The sequence below is a fragment of the Equus quagga genome, chromosome 13 (assembly GCF_021613505.1).
Source record: "Equus quagga isolate Etosha38 chromosome 13, UCLA_HA_Equagga_1.0, whole genome shotgun sequence".
Taxonomy (NCBI): domain Eukaryota; kingdom Metazoa; phylum Chordata; class Mammalia; order Perissodactyla; family Equidae; genus Equus; species Equus quagga.
The window spans coordinates 14020590-14038553 of NC_060279.1; the positions used below are offsets into that span (position 1 = coordinate 14020590).

Consider the following 17964-nt stretch of genomic DNA (forward strand, 5'->3'; position numbering starts at 1 on the left):
GAAAGACTCCGCAACCAGAAAGTCAAGAGACGAGAACTCTAGCCTTGGCTCTGCCACTAACTAACTGCTCTGAGATAATGGGCAGGTAACTTAACCATCCTCTCTTCCAATTTCTTAAGCTGTAAAGAAAAGGACTCGGTAGTGACAGTGTTCAGACAGTGTCGGCTGACAGTGTTCAGACAGTGTCGGCTGTCTGAAACACCTGGAGGGATTCTTGGAAAACGCACGAAGACCCCACCCTTTTGGGAATTCTGATCTGGGGTGAGGCCGATGGAAATGGTTTTTTTGTGTTTTTTTTAAACTCCAGGAGATTTTGTTGTGCATCCCTGGCTAAGACTCACTGGACTAAGTTTAATAATAGCAGTAGTTGACACTTATGGAGTGCTCATTATGTGCTAGGCACTCAAGCTAAGTAGCTCACATACATTATCTCATTTCATCCTTACAACAACCCTGAGGTAGTCACTACTATTATCCCTGTTTTCCAATGAGGAAACTAAGGCCCAGGAAGGTTAAAATGCCTCAACTTCTAGACTGGCTTTAGAGTCTGAACTCCTAATTGCTGTCCATACCGTGTCCTTTAAACTCAAAAGCCCCATGACTTTAAATATGGGCTATGCCTTAGCAAAGTCAGCATGTTTTATTAACTGGGCACTATTTTACTAGCCAACTTTCAACTGAATTGTAAGAAAATTCTGATTTAAACCCCAAAATGCAGCTGGGAAAGGGTCTCCACTAATGACCTCAATGCACAGAGGTTATCTCAAAAAACACTGAATGAATTTCTTAGGGCCAATTTTTTTTAAGGCTGTATCTCTGAAAATCACAATGTCAGTCTGTAGGAAAATATACACATTCTAATTTTACACAAAGCCTTTTAAGAAAATATTTCATGTAAAGTACAATCAAGATGTATTCTACAAAAAACACTGCATTTTAAGGTAGGAAATCTAACCTGAAATCATAGATCTGTACATGAAAGGATTCAGCCATGGCAGTCCAAAGGTCTGCATACATATAACCACTTTAGAAAGTTTCCAACACCTTGTAGAAGGGCTTTTGCTCCTGCTACCTGCTTTGCTTTTAAACTAGATAGAATTAAACTTCTAGAAGCAGTTTTCTCTGCTTTGAATTCAAACTTTTAAATTTACATAAGGTTATTTTTTTCACTCTGGTCCTTTTCAAGTAGAAAAAGGAAAAGCCTAAGTTCTACTTTTACAGTAAGTTGACAGTGTCTCTTTAACCTGAGCCCTGAGCCCGCACCTCCTGAAGTTACGCGGTTCAAGCATCACGTGGATGGAGTGTGCCACGACAGCCAAGGCTATTCGACAGTGCTGAGGAAAATCAGCTCTCCATGACCTCACTGAGCACCTAACGCAGGCGAGACAGAGCCAGGTGCGGCCCCTGAGTAAGACACAGCCCCCACCCTCCAGACTGTTCTTCAGTGAGAAGACCAGGGAGCTGAAATACACTCAGTAGTGTTCCTCCAAGGCTTATTTTCAGAGCTCTCAAGGAAAGATCCCTTGATTTAAAAAAAAAAAAAAAAAAAAAAAAAAAAAAATCCCCTGAAAGTCAATTATAATCCCTCAACTTGCATCCCACAATGACAGGGATAAACTTAAAAAGCAGCATAGTAATATTCTAAAGTTTTAGCTTTCCCTGTCCCACCCTTAAAAGGCTAATCGCTAAAACGATTTCAAGTTTATGGAAGTGTATGATGCAGGGAAGTGGCAAAGAAGAAAGGAGGACTGTCGGTTTCTAACGCAAGTTACAGGGAGCTCTATCTTCTCCTTCAGCTGCAAGGAGATGAACGAGAGCACTAGCTGCCTGTGCTGCCTCTGTGAGTGATGGACAGACAGGGATCACCCAGCCCCCAGGAGTGCCCAGTACCGTCTCCTCCCTTCTTAGCCTTCTCTTGGCCTGGGCCTCCTCTGGAGCAGCTATGATAAGAATCAAGTTTTCCTTTCTTTTTAATGAAAACTAAATTTCCTCCTTGGTCAAAGATGCCAAACTCTGTCCAAAACATAGTTTCCCCGCCTAGTACTCTAGCCCAGTTAATGCAATCTCAGCAGTTCTAAATTTCATTGTCTACTACTGAGCAAAGAAGAGATGAAAAACCATTCAACATAACAACACTGCACTCAAGAGCTTTCTAGAGATGCTCTCAAAGGGATAGCTATACACTTATTTGGAAAACACCCTTGAGAACATGTATCATTACCTTCATTTAATAGATTAAGAGATGGAGCTGTGGCTTGACAGTGGATCGATGACAGAGCCAGGAAGAAAACTCACTGTTCATCAATGCTGAACTCCTATCTTCCTAAGTTAATATTCCTTCGGGAGGAAAAAATAATGGATTTATTTTTTTCTATTGGGTTCTTCCTGGGGGGGGCAGGTCATAAAACTTTAAAAAGAGAATAAAGTGGTAACTGGAATGAGATCTGATATCAAGAATATTAATAATATCTTACCAATTCGATTCATTTCCATGCAATCCTAATTAGCTTCCATAGTTATAACTGAATAGGGATGGAAAAGGCCTATTTTTCAAGGGCAAAATGTATTTGAGCGTTAAGTCATTAGGTTTCCAGGATCTAATTGGTGTTCTCTGGTGATGACCTGCTCCTTCAATTACACATTTTTAAAACAGAGGTGAAATGACAAAATAAATATCAAAGATTATTTCCAATATGATCTTTACAAACAAGCACAACAATGGGGCAAGGATAAGTGAGAGGAGAAAAGCATACAGGAATAATTTGGGGTAATTCATTTAAAATCCATAGAGAGTAAGAGAATGCTTCTCCCTACTCTCTACCTACACTGGGTCTCAGGTGATAAGGGAGAGGGAAGGGACAGAGCAACAACCATCAGGACCCAAGCCAGCTTCTCTCAGTCACACGCCTCTGGGCCTGGCCGTTGGGTTTCAAGAAGAGACCCTCGCCTTGGTGTTTTAGTTGATGAAGAAATACACAGCTGCTCAAGTTCTTGGCCAGTATGTCAGTGTGCAGGGGCACTGTGTCAGAAAAGGATTCTCCTGTGAGAACCTGTATATGACCACTATTTTCAAAATCAATGTTGGTTAATGCCCTGAATGCTGCCAGGAATAAGAGAAGACAGCCTGCCCAGCAAAGGGCAGCAAAGAACCGCTAAGGAGACCCCTAAGCCTATGGTTTACAGATAGGCACCAAGAAGCAGAAAGCTGATCCTGGCCCATCAGGAAATAATACACTAGACTGGGAGAACTGACTTCTGCTAATCAATGTAAGATTTTAGGAGGAGTTTTCAATCCCCCCGACTACTTCCTAGCATTCTTTACTTCCTGCACCAATGGAAAACAGGACAGGAGCATAGAGAAGGGCCACGTTTCCCAGTTTTGTATTCTAGCAAACTGATCTGCAGTTTTTGCTGTAGCAGTGACCTTGTCGAAGCAAGGCTAACAGCTGCTTCTAAGAGCCTTAAACAAAACTTCCCCTGGTACGTTCCCAGCTTTCCTTTCTTCTGCCCCACCAAATTCGTTAGGTGAGTTCGAGCATAATCACCATTAGTACCTACAGGAGCCCCGGTCAATTCCGTTCGATGGTGCAGCATGAGTGCCGCAGCCACTCCACTGTCTGGGCACGGTCACTGTGGCCCTGCCAAGAGCAGCCCCGTCTAACCACTTCCCATCATTCCAGGTAAGAACGGGCTCGATTTGGTTCTTCATGGCACGACATACCCGTCTCCTGATGTCCCAGTGCAGCTTCTAATCCTGGCCACGACCGCCCTGCCCCCATCTCATTTCCCTCTCCTATGTGTTTTGCTTTTTGTTATTTCTGAGATGAACCTGTAAACGTGAGAACTCAGAGATCTGAGGTACTTCACATAAACACACTCAAGTATCAGTCTTTCATTTTTTGAAAACAAGAACACAGGAAAACAAGTCCCTTCCATCTCCCCTCAGAAATGTGTGCATCTTCCCACCAGGCTGACAGTGGCTACCTCTGTACCACATCACTGATTTCCTGTACACATGACAATAAGTTATTAAGGACAGGGTTTGCCCCGGGCACACCGGCAGCTGCTGAAGACACCTGCAGCTCCTGCAGGCTGAGTTCCAGTTTGCTCACAGCCTCTCGGAAGGCAAATTTGTTGCGAGTTTGAGGGATGCAGTCCACGTAGCCTGAGCAGTAGTCGAGCAGCTGGTGTCCAGTGTCCACCAGTTGGCTGTTGGGCACAGGTTCCGTGATTGCACTGGACAGTAGGTCAGCACATTCTAGTAGGGCCTCTTTGCTGATTTTGTCTGCCGAGATTTTCTCGGCCGCCTGTTTGGTTTTCCTCAGAGCTACTTTAGTACCTGCTGTGCCATTGGCCATTTTCACTGGCGAGATGGAAGATGTGGGCAGAGGCACTTGAGGTGGAGGCATCACAGGCCTCCCAGCTTTCCCACTGACGGGCGCTGCCCCCGGAGCCGCCTTTTTCCCTCCTTCCTGTGTTTCTGACGTGGGCTGTCCTGTAGTCGGGGCAGTCGGCTCTTCCGTGGGGTCTGAGCATATGGACGGATTCTGCAGTAGTCTCATCACTGGTGGTGGGGGTGGGGCACACTTTGGTTTTACCCGTCGGGGTCGGTCCTTGTCTCCAGAGGATGTGACCTGATGCTCAGATAAGAGCTTGAATTTATTCCCCTGAGAGTCTGTGCCAATGAGCTGCACGTCAGCTGGAGTGTGCTTCAGAGTGGGTGAGATAAGGACTGGCACTTTGTGGTTGTGAGTGGTGGGGAGGGCTGCCGCAGCCTTGGCTGGAGAAGACCAGCCTGTCTGCTCGCCATCCTCTGGGACTCCAGCCATGCCAAGTCGTGCCCCACCATTCCTCTCCTTGGTCTTTGGGGCAGCTGCCACTCCAGCCACCCCCACCCCTGGAGAGTCTTTCTCTGCAATGGCTGGATCCCCAGAGGGCGTTCTCAGAGGAAGAGCTGTGGCTCCTCTGGGCAAAAGTTTGGCTTTTGGTCTCTCCCTGGTTGGAGCACCCTCCTCTGATTTTTTTGGAAGAATGTCATTGGCCCTGTCCACATTCTCTTCTGGCTGAGAAGAGGTGGACACTGTTCTTTCCAGCTGGAGTTTGGACCTCTGGCAGTTCCTGGGAAGGGTCATTGCCATCCTATCCTGCTCTGGAAGCCCTGAGGACATGGAAGATGTAGAGTTTGACCTTGGAAAAGGCTTGGAAGTGTCATCACTGGCTGTGGGTTTACCCGCTCGTAAGCCCAGTGTCTTTTTGATTAAGCGTGGTGTAAAGAAGCCTGTGATGCCAGACCACCCACCCCCAGCAGTGCCACTGCCCCCACCCCCACCACTGTCGTCATTACAGAGATTCCTCTGTGCAAAGCTCCCCCCATAGCACTTGGGTGGCACCAGATTCGCCTCTTGCTGGGCAGGAGTGAAAGAGAACCCATCAGCATGCTGTAGAGAAGCAACAGATGAGAAGTTACCCGTGAGTTCATATTTCTTGTGGGGCTGATTCTCCATTTCTCGGAAGGAGCTGCTGCGTTTTGGGGGTGTGGGAGCATTTCTCTTTTTCATGAAGGAGCTGAAGAAGCCTCCCTTCCTATCCCTGGTGAAGCATGTCTCTTTGGCGTCTTCCAAGAGGCTGCTGGGCGACTTGTCTCTCTGCTTTCGAGGCAGTGCTGGGGAACCGCTGGGGACCTGTGCACTTCTAATGAACCCTGAAGAGAAAGGGCCGATCAGTGATGTCAAAGACAAGAAGAGACTCCATTACACTGAGGGACTAAGGCTGGATTTAAGAGATCTTTTAAATGTCAGCTGTTAGCAGGACTCAGAGGAAACTAATAAATACATTGTCATTTCAATGGATTAATGTGCCAAATGCAATGCAGAGTATGAAAGGGAAGAAATAACCTGCTGGTTTTTACCTTGGCACTCATCTTTTCTCTAAAAACTGCAGCACAACTTGGCCTCATCTGTAAGGCTCAATGAAGAAGTTTTTGCCAAAAGTGTAAAAACAGTAACTGTTTGGAAATCAGGAGTTGAGGAAATGGAGTGGGAGGCAGGGTTGTACGGTGGACAGATAGATCAGGACTACTACCACCGGCAACGCAGAGCAAGGACTAGAGTGGCAGGTAAGACAGACACCAGCCATCCTTTCCCCAGGGATGACGGGCAGGAGGTGGAAATAAAAGCATCACACCCCATGGTTCTTAAAACAAGGCAGTCTCATTCCACCTGCCTAGGGACCATACCTGGTGCTGAACTGGAAGCAGAATTTTCTGTGGCATCTTGTGCCCCTTCGATGTTCTCCTTGTTCTCCATCTGTTTCTTCAGCGTCCGGGTCTTAGAAGGAAGTATAGGTAATCGGGGCAAGTATGGAACAACAGACGAGGACGAGGCGGCTCTCCCAAGCTCCTCAGCTACCTCTGTGAGGAAGACAAGGGGTCTGATAAAAACAGCAATTTCATGACAGAGCAAAGGAGTTTTTCTTTTCAGAAAAGGCATACAACTGAGAAAAAACTGGAGAAGAGAGTACTAAAATATATAAATGAAATCACAGAATATGTACTCTTTTATGTCTGGCTTTCTTTGCTCAGCATTATGTCTGTAGCTTCATCCACGTTGCATGTGGCAGATTTTTCCTCATTGCTATATATTGTTCAAATGTGTGAATATACCAAAATTCATCCATTCTCCTCTTGAGGGATATTTAAGTTGTTCCCAGTCTTGGGCTATTATGAATATGTTGCTAGGAACATCCTGCTACGTGTCTTTTGCTTCATAATTGTATGCACATCTGCTGGGTCACAGGGAACATGTAAATTCAGCTTTGTTGGGTCCTACCAAACTGTCTCCCAAAACAGCTGTACCAATCTACACTCCCACTAGCATTGTAAAAAACTTCTAGTTACTCTGCATGCTTGCCAATGTTATCAAGTTTTTTTGTTTGATTTTAATTTAAGCCATTCAGGGGTAGGTGCAGTGGGTTCTCGTTGTTTCATTTTGTACTTCTCTGATGAAAAGCGAGGTGGAGCATGGTCTCACATGCATATTGGTCATTTGGATACACCCATTTAAAAAGTGCTTGTTCAGAGGCTGAACGAAGCAAAAAGATGTCAGCAGATAGCTTTATTTTTAGGTTGTACTTGGCACTAAAAAGGAGGGAAGATACAATCCATTCCATTTCATGCACATAAAGCAAATGAGGCTCCTGAAAACTTATTCACACCATTAGAAAGCCTTGGCTGACTATACTTGGCCATGGGTTTTGTGGCTTTTACCAAGGCAAAGACATACTTTGCTATTCATTCCCAAACAAAAGAGCAGTATGATCAATTCAATTGTGAAATTTTTAAATTATTTTATAACTTCTCTTGATAATTATTTAAAGAAATTAACTCCCCACAAGAGGGGGTACATGGCACATAACCCAAGCCATGCCAATGAGATTCCTTTCTTCCACTGCTATACACAGCAACTGGGAGACAGACATGAGCTATAAAGATAGGACTTCGAGGATGCCAGCAACTATGTCCCATGCCACTTGGAGGATTCTGAAGATGAGATCAGTGTAGAAGCAAAAGTAAAGAGAAATTAGGTGGGAGTGGGTGTGGGAAGGAGAGAGAGGGAAAGGAGGAAGAGCTGAATTACTTGAGTCTGTGGCTTCAACTGACCCTGAGGTTAGCACCATGCCTGCTTTTCCATGGTTTGGTTATGAGCCAATACATTTTCCTCTTATTGCCTACAAAAGTTTGGGTTAGGTATCTTTAATTTACAACTGACTAAAAAACACACATTTTAAGGTAGGAACTATGTCTTATCTCTTTGCCCTCAGACCTACTATAGAGCTTGCCACAGACTATACGCTTAATAAAATGTGGGTTGAATAATGTTAAGTTTCTTGTTTAGCAATTCTGAATTGAAATTAGCTTTGAAAATTGGTAAGCGTTGATTTTCTAAAAAGATGTAACATTTTCAAGAGAAGCAGAAATATTCAACTAAGAATTCAACAGAAGTTAAAAGTTGACATAAAAGTACCAAAGAAATGAAGCCTATGACTTCTACTGCTTTGACGCCACAGGGAATAAAGCACGTAGAGGAATAAAGAGGAAAGGAGTGCTATGACGTGCAGCTGCTCCGTCGGGCCCAAAGGGCCAGCTGCGCCCTCCCAACCTGCAGAAGGTGCATACATCAAATGACTTGGAAGGAAATACTTTTCATTAAACTTAGTGTTGTACTTTTCTCTTTCTTCTTACCTAGACTTGACAAATCACTAAGGGAAGCAGACACAAATCAACTTGCCTGATTTTCTCTTCTAATATTTTTAAACTTGAACTTAAGCAGTAAGCTCTGTGTTCAATTACGAAGGAAAGGAAACATCTGAAAAATATGTATAAAATTCTGGAACTATATCCAAGTGTCTAATAGGCAAGTGTAAGTAAGAATTCTGTGTTTTTAGCTCTCTAGGAACAGTCTCTCTGCCTCTTTATAACAGGTAAGTTTATTGGTGGACTTTTGCAGGTACTTTTAGAGGCATTATATACAAAAGTAGGAAACTGCCTGTATATGTCCATATACTTGTTTTTTAGATAAGAAAAGGGTTCTCAATGCTCACAGCTTAATTTAACAGGATCATTCTAAACCCCTTTCCACGTGAATATATTTAAGAATATCATTTTAAATATTTAATTATATGGATATAATAAAACTCACTAGATATTCAAGTTGTTAATTTTTCAATATTATAAGCTACACACTCCGATGCAACATTCTTGTAGCTAAATCTTTGTTCATACCCAATTATTTCCTTAAGATCTATTTTCAGAAATGGAATTTCTGGATATTGCTTTTATGACTTGGTTCTGCCTCTGTAGCTGTGGTTTAGAGTTGGAAAATTTTTCAAGATCATTTTTCCCTTTTCTCTTCCCTACATCACGAGTGTTGATGCTTAAAGAACTATCTAACTTATTCTCTTTATGAACAGATTGAACTAATTTCTAATTAAAATATAATTTCAGTGTTAAAAATACAAAACAGGGGCTGGCCCCATGGCCTAGTTGCTAAGTTTGATGTGCTCCGCTTCAGCAGCCTGGGTTTGCTTCCTGGGTGTGGACCTACACCACTCGTCAGGGGCCATGCTGTGGCAGTGACCCACATACAAAATAGAGGAAGACTGGCACAGATGTTAGCTCAGGGCAAATCTTCCTCAGGACAAAAAAGAAAGAAAGAAAGAAAGAGACAGAAAGACCCATTAAAAATAGCAAAAAAAGCAAAACAATAATAATAAAGGCCAAGAATTAATTCAATATCCTGAAATGGAGTCCCAAATAAAAGAATCTAGGGGGCCGGCTCTGTGGCCTAGTGGTCAAGTTCACACGCTCCACTGCGGCGGCCCAGGGTTCGGATCCTGGGCGTGGACACGGCACCGCTCGTCAGGCCACGTTGAGGCGGCGCCCCACATGCCACAACTAGAAGGACCTACAACTAAGATATACAACTATGTACAGGGCTGGGGAGGCGGGGGGTGGTTTGGGAAATAAAGCAGGAAAAAAAAAAAAGATTGGCAACAGTTGTTAGCCCAGGTGCCAATCCTTAAAAAAAAAAAGAATCTATCATTTTTGAAATGTTAGTACCACCACCACCACCCAGAACTAGTCACCAACAGTAAATCACCAGATTTTCACCTTCAGAAATGCTGGAGTCATGGAACATGGTTTCAAAAGCTTGATGTGTTTCAGCAAAAGAGGGCCTGTCAGCAGGGCTCCACTTCCAGCCTATGTAACAAAAGAAGGAAATATTAAAAAGCTCCTTGCAGGAATTCAATACTCAGTGGCACAGCTCACAGTGAGTTCCAGGCATCACGCTGTGTGCTCACTAAAGCAGAGTCACAGCCTAATCACGACAGTGAGTGAGCTGCTTCTCAGTTCCAGACTCAGAGGCGTGATGAACCCACTTCCTGGGGCTGGTCCTTCTATGGAGCCTCAGCTCCTATTCCTTCTACTACAGGAACGAGGTGGGGCAGGGAGATGGTTTAGAAAACGGCAAGTTTTCTTGCACTGGATAAATAAAGGAAGTAAAATCCGTCTTCAAACTCACTCTAAACTTATAAATAATCAGCTGTACATATTCAGAAATATAACAGGATATCAGAAAGAAGGAGCTTAGAGTTCACATTTGACAAAGACAGGGCAGTAGGCAATGCCAACGCTCAACGAGAAAACAAGACGACTTATTCTCTAACACAACTGCAATTTAATTCACTACTCACTTTCCTACTTTCTCATCCTCAACAAGCAAGACGCTTTTGTTTATTCATCACAGAGGTTGCTTTCATGTATTTTCCATAGTCTTTAGCAATCATTTTCATCTAGCTGAAAGCAGCCCTCCACCTCTCTTATTATCCCAATTTCTTATTAATCATTCTTATTAATAGTTATTAATAATTCATATTAATAAACCCAACTTCTTATTATCCCATTAAGTATGCAAATGCTTTTGAGAAACTGAGTCAATATTTGGGCCATGGACAAATATTAAGATTCCAGTAAGACTCACTAGGACAGAAGACAACATGCCAACTGGCTGATCAATGACCAGCTCTTACTATGTCATCAAGGTGGATTCAATCTAACCACATTGAGAGGAAAAATGTTTCCAATTTTGTTAATCATCCTGAATTGCTGACTTAGACCTTCAAAATCAAATTAACCAAAAATACTCACATGCTCTCATAAGTTCATAAACCTTAGGGGGGCACCCTTCAGGCTGTTCCATTCGATATCCTTTTTCCAGTAGATCGTAGACCTGAGATAGGTCAATACCTGGATATGGTGACATTCCATATGTAGCAATTTCCCACAAAAGTACCCCAAAAGCTGCATAAGGGATAAAAAAAAAAAAGAGAGAGAATGTTTCTTCTCTGATTTATTTTATACTATTAGGTAACTTCTCTTTCAAATTTTTGGTAACTGTTACAACATTAGTATATTCTTCTAATTTTTACAGCATGACTTGTCCTTCTAAGATATCAGCCCCAGCAACACTTCAGGTATAACCTCAAGATGATTGTCTTTAAATTTCCCAATTTTTATTTAGATTTCCTTTGCTACAATGAGGGAGAATAAATTATGATCATATAAGAGGTCTGCAGCATAATCAAACTATTCTTAAACTAATCTATGGTCTATTTAATGAGTTTCACATTTTTTAAGTTACCTAACATTAGAGAAGTAATATAAAAATGGACTCATTTAAAACCAGATGAAAGCCACACGAGAAAAAAGAATTTGCTTGATTTTGTCACAGGTTATTTCTGAATTTGAGATTTCCAGTAAAAAGTGACTTAAATCCTACAACTATTTCTATTGGCCCACAATCCAAATTTCCAGACTTGTGCAAGCCTCTACTAAATCACATTGCTTTTCGGGGCAGTAGAAACAAGATCCGTTACAAGGACAAATTCAAGATGAAACTGCATCGTGCCTTCCCTGGAGAGGGTGCTACTCTGTGTCACAGTGCTCTGGAAATGAGCAATAAAACCGACTGTGGAAAAAGCAAGCTTTACAGAGAAAGCATCATTAGAACTCCAACGCAAAAGGAGATCTAGACAGTGAGCTCTTTCCAGGCAGGGACTTTTTTTTTTTTTTTTACTTTCTTCTTTACACTTCTTTCTGCGCTAAGTGCTTAACACAATGCTTGGCAAATAGTAGGTATTTAAAAAGTGCTTGCTGAATGACTGAAGAAGGATGGGGTAAAGGCAGAGGATAATGACCATTTAAAGAGAAGCTCTAAAGCATTAAGGGCATTTATAAAGAAAATAAAATGACACAAACAGAAAAAAGTCCCTTCCAACCTTACCCCAGACGTCAGATTTAATGGAGAAGGTATTGTAGGCAAGACTCTCTGGTGCTGTCCATTTAATAGGAAATTTGGCTCCAGCATGAGCAGTGTAAGTGTCTCCAGTCATCAATCTACTTAAGCCAAAGTCAGCCACTTTCACCACATGGTTTTCTCCCACCAGGCAATTACGAGCTGCAAGATCTCTGTGGGACAGAGAACGCTAATGTGATTCCACTCATACAGGTGAGGAAAATGGTCATGAATGCTCTATTCTCAGTTCTTTGTGCTATAAGCAGAGTTGATAAGTAAGGGCTGACAGATATAGTAGTATTTTATGATAATCACTAACATAGTAGAAAGCCACTAATTATACATCATTTGTAGAGGCAGTTATGTGATGTCAAAATAAAGCAGGCTCCAGAAATGGGTTCCTATTTATAAGTACACTGGACTAGGTTGCAGAGGTGAGCAACAGACACTTTTGTACAAGGCTTTACGTTCTTTACTAACCCAGAAAGCTATTTTTAAAGTTAAGCCACTAGATGGAGCAAAAGGATCTTGGATATAGTCCTGGGCAAAATAAAGAGCTTTCTGTTTTGAGAGGAGCAAAGACTCTTCCTTAATACTTTAATCAGAGTACAATAGGTTCATAAGTTGGAAATGACATTATAATGGGCCCTGTGAAGGAGAAAACTTTCTGAATCATCTGAAAAATTACTGGAAAGGCTGTCACATTCTTCCCTTTACTTGCATATCAAGCAAGGTAGCCTCATGGTAAATCATAGGCAATAATCAGGTTTTACACACCTATGGATGAAATTCTTCTTCTCTAAGTACTCCATGGCAGAGGAGATCTGCGTGGCCATGTAGAGCAGTACAACTGCAGTCACCTCTTCTCGGTTGCATTCTCGGAGATAATCAAGCAAGTTTCCATATGGCATGTATTCAGTCACGATGTAAAATGGTGGCTCCAAAGTACACACACCTGATAGTTCGAAATAGAGCTTATTTTACTAGTACATATTCAAACACTCCAAACTACTTTGGGAAGAATAACTGACAATTTTAAAAATCTAGTTTAGGGGCTGGCCCCGTGACTGAGTGGTTAAGTTCGCGCGCTCTGCTGCTGGTGGCCACGTGTTTCATTGGTTCGAATCCTGGGCACGGACATGGCACTGCTCATCAAACCACGCTGAGGCAGCGCCCCACATGCCACAGCTAGAAGGACCCACAACGAAGAATATACAACCATGTACCTGGGGGCTTTGGGGAGAAAAAGGAAAAAAATAAAATCTTTAAAAAAAAAAAAATCTAGTTCAGGAGTAATCCTTTCCCTTCTTGACATCACATTCTCTGAAAATAACACAGCAAAGTTAAGAAGTTGGTTGATAAGGGAGTCTCTGCTTCCATTCTATCATTCTCTGTAAATTCATAGGCATTTGAGCATTTGCCCGTTTGGACTTGTAGGGTTACTTGTATTAATTCCATAAAGGGTCAGGAAGACCAAAATTTCTAGAGTTCTGTTCATGCCTTGATTCCCATCCTCAACTGCATGCTAACGATGCTTATCCAAAAGTAACAGCAATTGTGCATATGTTGACGACTATGTCAGCCCAGTCTGTAATAATGCTTTGTAAAAAGGTTGTAAGTGTTTCCATAGTCAAAAATTTCACTAACACATGGGAGATTCCTTCTCAAGAACCAACAAGAAATTACTTCCTTTGGGATGGTTTGGTTCAATTTGAACACCCAAAGAAACCAGCCCTATTTTAAAAAGAGCACGGGGTTCAGTCACAGGTTTCTTTGTGACCAGAACAGGTGAGAAGCCATCTATCACAGCACAGCGCTTTGTTGCAAAGGTAAACTGATGAGTGTGGTCACAATTTTTAATCTGCTTCTTTTCAACAGTCTTTTGTTTAACACCTCTTTATTTTGCAAAAATACTTTGTGAGAGTTTTTGGTTTGGTATCATTTTGAATGATTCTGAACTTTCAATCTGAGGCAATCAATCCAGGCCACTGTTTCTTGGGCAATTTTTAAACACAGAGCCTGCTGATTAAAGTGACAACCACTGGTTGAAGTAGATTCGCACTTGGAGCTTCCCCCACGGTGACTCAAAAGGAGGACGTGGAGGTAACAGGGGGCCGAGGGACAAGCACCTTTGAGGAAACCCACAGTCCAGGCAAACTTCCTCACCTAACAGTTGCACCAGATTAGGATGCTTGATTTCCTTCATCACTGCAGCTTCTTTCAGGAACTCCTCTACCTCCATGGTATCTTCCTGGAAAGGAGGAAAGATAGGAAAGAAAAAGAGGAGAGGGACAAATTCCCACCTTAATCAGTGGAGTCAACTCACAATCCTAACACTTCAGCTTTAAAAGGGGCTATCTTTTGAATATTTTAGCATACTACTTCAAGAAATTTTATCAGAACCTGGTATGCTTTACAGAAGCCTGATTAAGAAAGAAAAATGTCCTGGGGGCCAGCCTGGTGGTGCAGAGGTTAAGTTCACACATTCCACTTTGGCTACCAGGGGTTTGCTGGTTCAGATCCCAGGTGCAGACATGGCACCACTTGTCATGCCATGCTGTGGTAGGCATCCCACATATAAAGTAGAGGAAGATGGGGACGGATATTAGCTCAGGGCCAGTCTTCCTCAGCAAAAAGAGGAGGATTGGCAGCAGATGTTAGCTCAGGGCTAATCTTCCTCAAAAAAAGAAAAAAAAGAAAGAAAAATGTCCTTGAATTTATCTCATATTTGAAACTGGAGTAAAAATTAGCAGGGTGTGCAAAATTCAGCAATCATGTCCTATCACAATTGAAACACGGGAGAACTTGGATGGGTAACTCAGTTCTCTGAGAGTTTACTTCCCTAGATATCTCGGCCTTTCAAAGAGGAGACAGAACAGTTTGCTGTTTACAGGTTTGTCTTCCTTAGAAATTCCTTGAGGAGCAAGCATGCTTGCAAGGTCTTGCCTAGTGTTTCACACTCAGAACATGCTTAATAAATGCTTGCTAAAAAAAGCTACTACTCATAGCTGAGGAGCAGCCGTTATGAGTGATATCCCAGAGCTACTGAGGCATTTGGGAGAATCTTTCAGAAAATGGAATGGTGACAACCTTGTAATCCGAAACCAGGAGCCTTAAAGTAGAGATTTCTGTGAATATTAAGAACAAGAAGTGATCTAATCTCATGGAGATGGGAGGAGCAAGAGGCAGGGAGATAAAGGACAGAACAAGAGAGCACCCATGATTCTCGAACAGCACATGAAGAATTCTGTCCAGCAGGGGTCGTTCTGAGGAAGCAAAATGGCTTGTTGTGCTTTTACAACATACTTTGCTTCTAACCTCCCACTAAGATCTGCGTCAACAGCCTCCAGAGACAAACCCTCCCCACACGTGGGTCTCACCGCCTTGCAATGAATCATCTGCCCCTGCCCTGTCAGCAATGGCACCGGGTTAATCATCACAATTCTCTGATGTGCTTGGCACCAGGGGGTGGAAAGTGTTTCAAAGTCAAACAAGGGCACACTGATATTTCCAAGTGTTTCAGCACAAAAGAAAAAGATGGCTGAAAACTGTAATTCTCAGCAACTCACCTTTAGTGTTTTCACAGCAACCGTAAGGCTATATTTCTTCCAGACGCCAACGTAAACCTCTCCATACTGACCACCCCCAAGTTTGTGCTTCATGGTAATATCCGTTCGCTCCATTTCCCATTTGTCATGGATGGGGGACACACCGTAGACTGTCGGCTTATTACACTTCGGGGCTGGGTAGTGCAGTGTTGTCACCAGCCCATCAGCCACAGTGGAGTGGTGGTGAACGAGCTCTGCCAAGGTGCTAAAGCGGCTCTCAGCAGTTACATACACCTGGTAAGAAAAGCAGGAGAGAAACTAAACCAACTGGAAAAAAGGTCAGAAATTTTTTTTTTAAAGCCCATTATTTCACCGGTCTGAAGATCTGAAGATAGGAGGTTATCTTATTGAGGGAAGTGAAAGAATGAAACGATGATGGCAAGGGAAAACACAGAACTTCAGTTTCATCTTCTTCAAACCACTCTTCCTCTGCTGCCTAAATTAGCTGTAGTCTCAGGAAAAAAGCTTCCAAGCTATCTCTCTGGGTCATCAAGATCACTGGTCCTCAAATATTTTTAAGCAACAAGACTGCGGAACCCAAAGATATAAGACAGATACTGAAAGAGATGCTCTGATGAAAGCAGGGACGAGGGGACTTGGCCTCCTGTAAAAGCTGATGAAATACCACCTCAGAATCTTGCAGACGTAATTTGAAAACCACCCATTTTGATTTTTTTGGTAGGGAGAGGGTACTCAAGTATCTTATAATTTTTATTTAATTGTGCTTTTGAGTGTCTACACCATTTTTTAAAAAGCTACAATTTTATTTGAGAGAGTTATTAATAAAATAGTTAATTTGTGATAAGCAAGAAGTGTAAAAAGTAAGACAGCAGTTTTCAGGCCTTATCTCCCAAGGGAGCTTGTTTTAGTTTTTAAAAAAGAAACTTTTACTGTATACAGAAAATTATACAATTAATAAATGGAGAACTGATGATTTTTACAAAGTGGACTCACCCATGTAAACATCTCCCACACCAAGAATCAAAACATCACCAGCACCCTGGAAGCCCCCGCGTGCCCTCCCAGCTTCTTACTCCTGCAGAGGTAACCACTCTGCTGACTTCTAACACCTTAGATTAGCTTTGCCTGCTTCTGAACCGTATGTAAATGGAATCATACAATATGTAGTTTTTTGTGTCTGCTTTCTTTCACTCAACTTTTTTTATTGTGATATAATTCACAGACCATAAAAGTCACTATTTTCAAGCGTACAATTCAGCAGTTTTAGTATATTCACAAGGTTGTCCAACCATCACATCTACTCCAGTACATTTTCATCACCCCATGAAGAAACCCCAGACCCATTAGCAGTCATTCCCACTGCCCTCATCCCCACCCCCTAGCAATCACTAATCCTTTCCGCCACGTGCGTGAGAGTCACTTAGGACAGGCATCAGCAAACCTCTATAAGGGCCAGACAGCAAATATTTCCAGCTTGTGGCCATAGTGTCTCTGTCACAACTACTCAAATCTGCCGTTAATAATGAGAAAGAGCCATACACAATACATAATAAACAAGTAGGTGTGGCTGTATTCCAATAAATTTGCAAAAGCAGCAGCTGGCAGGCCTGTTTTTCCCAATAGTGTCTGTGGCAGTATCATGTTCATTTCTGTTGTTGTAAGAGATTCCATTTTATGACTATACCATAATTTATTAATTCATTCAACTGTTAGACAGCTGAGCGTTTCTAGTTATGAGCTATTACAAATAGTGCCACTAGGAACATTCCTGTACATGTCTTCTGTACACACAGGCACTCATTTCTGTTGGGTATATAACCAGAAGTAGAGCTCCTGGGTCTCTCTTACATTATCACTTATCTGATTCTATTCGGTTTCATCAAGAGACAGTATGTCTGTAAGGTGGTGCAAAAGAGAAAGAGAATTAATAGTTTACTTATTTTCTACTTTGCATCAGCCATCATATTTTACAGAAATTATTTCATTTAATCCTCACAATAATCCAATAAAGTGGGATGGGAAACTGAGGCTTACTTAAGGTCACAAAGTTAATAAATAAATGGCGGAGTTACATAGCAAACCAGGTCTGCTTGCTCCAAAGCCTGTGCTTACCCCCTACTGTGCATATCACACAGAAGGAAAGAATGGAAGAAACGATTCAATCTAAACTTACTGTTCAATAGAATAACTGATAGAAACCTATGCTTTTCAGTTTATAAAGTAAAACAGTTCCATTCTAACACAACCATTCTAAAATAGTTGGTCTTCGAACACGTAAATTGCTAAACGACTGTTGATCTATTTATATTAATATACATTAATGATCAACACTGGTCTCAGAAGCCTAAATTCTTACTCTGTAGACTTTCTGATAGAGAGTATTACAATTTTCAAAGATATAAGGTTTAATTTATAAATTCTGTACAATGTATTGGATGTATATGCGTATATTTGTATACTGATGATGATTGGAACAGCTAACATATACAGCAGTTCCTTCATTCTTCACCTTCAAATCTAGCTCATCATTAAACTATTAATAC

At 42.0% G+C, this 17964-nt stretch overlaps 2 protein-coding genes across 9 annotated transcripts in view; one reads left to right on the forward strand and one right to left on the reverse strand.

Moving 5' to 3' along the window:
• The window catches only part of TOR3A (torsin family 3 member A), a 41276-nt gene that overhangs the window by 20125 nt on the left and 3187 nt on the right, over positions 1 to 17964 (forward strand). Inside the window, exon 7 of one of the 3 annotated variants that reach the window (XM_046680675.1) lies at positions 12004 to 12065. The exons of the other annotated variants lie outside the window; for them this stretch is intronic. The gene's annotated coding sequence lies outside the window, so the exon portion shown is untranslated. The remainder of the gene's footprint in view (positions 1 to 12003; positions 12066 to 17964) is intronic. 3 annotated transcript variants of the gene reach the window in all.
• Positions 173 to 17964, reverse strand: part of ABL2 (ABL proto-oncogene 2, non-receptor tyrosine kinase) — a 103213-nt gene continuing 85421 nt past the window's right edge. For 3 of the 6 annotated variants that reach the window (XM_046680669.1, XM_046680671.1, XM_046680670.1), the window contains 9 exons: positions 15422 to 15694; positions 14019 to 14103; positions 12630 to 12807; positions 11841 to 12025; positions 10706 to 10858; positions 9668 to 9757; positions 6236 to 6409; positions 5468 to 5701; positions 173 to 5158 (listed from right to left, as the gene is read on the reverse strand). In XM_046680669.1, the coding sequence (XP_046536625.1) occupies positions 3981 to 5158; positions 5468 to 5701; positions 6236 to 6409; positions 9668 to 9757; positions 10706 to 10858; positions 11841 to 12025; positions 12630 to 12807; positions 14019 to 14103; positions 15422 to 15694 (2550 nt within the window). In that variant the 3' untranslated portion in view covers positions 173 to 3980. Of the gene's footprint in view, positions 5702 to 6235; positions 6410 to 9667; positions 9758 to 10705; positions 10859 to 11840; positions 12026 to 12629; positions 12808 to 14018; positions 14104 to 15421; positions 15695 to 17964 lie in introns of all 6 variants that reach the window. The other 3 variants (XM_046680666.1, XM_046680667.1, XM_046680668.1) reach the window with 1 other exon arrangement.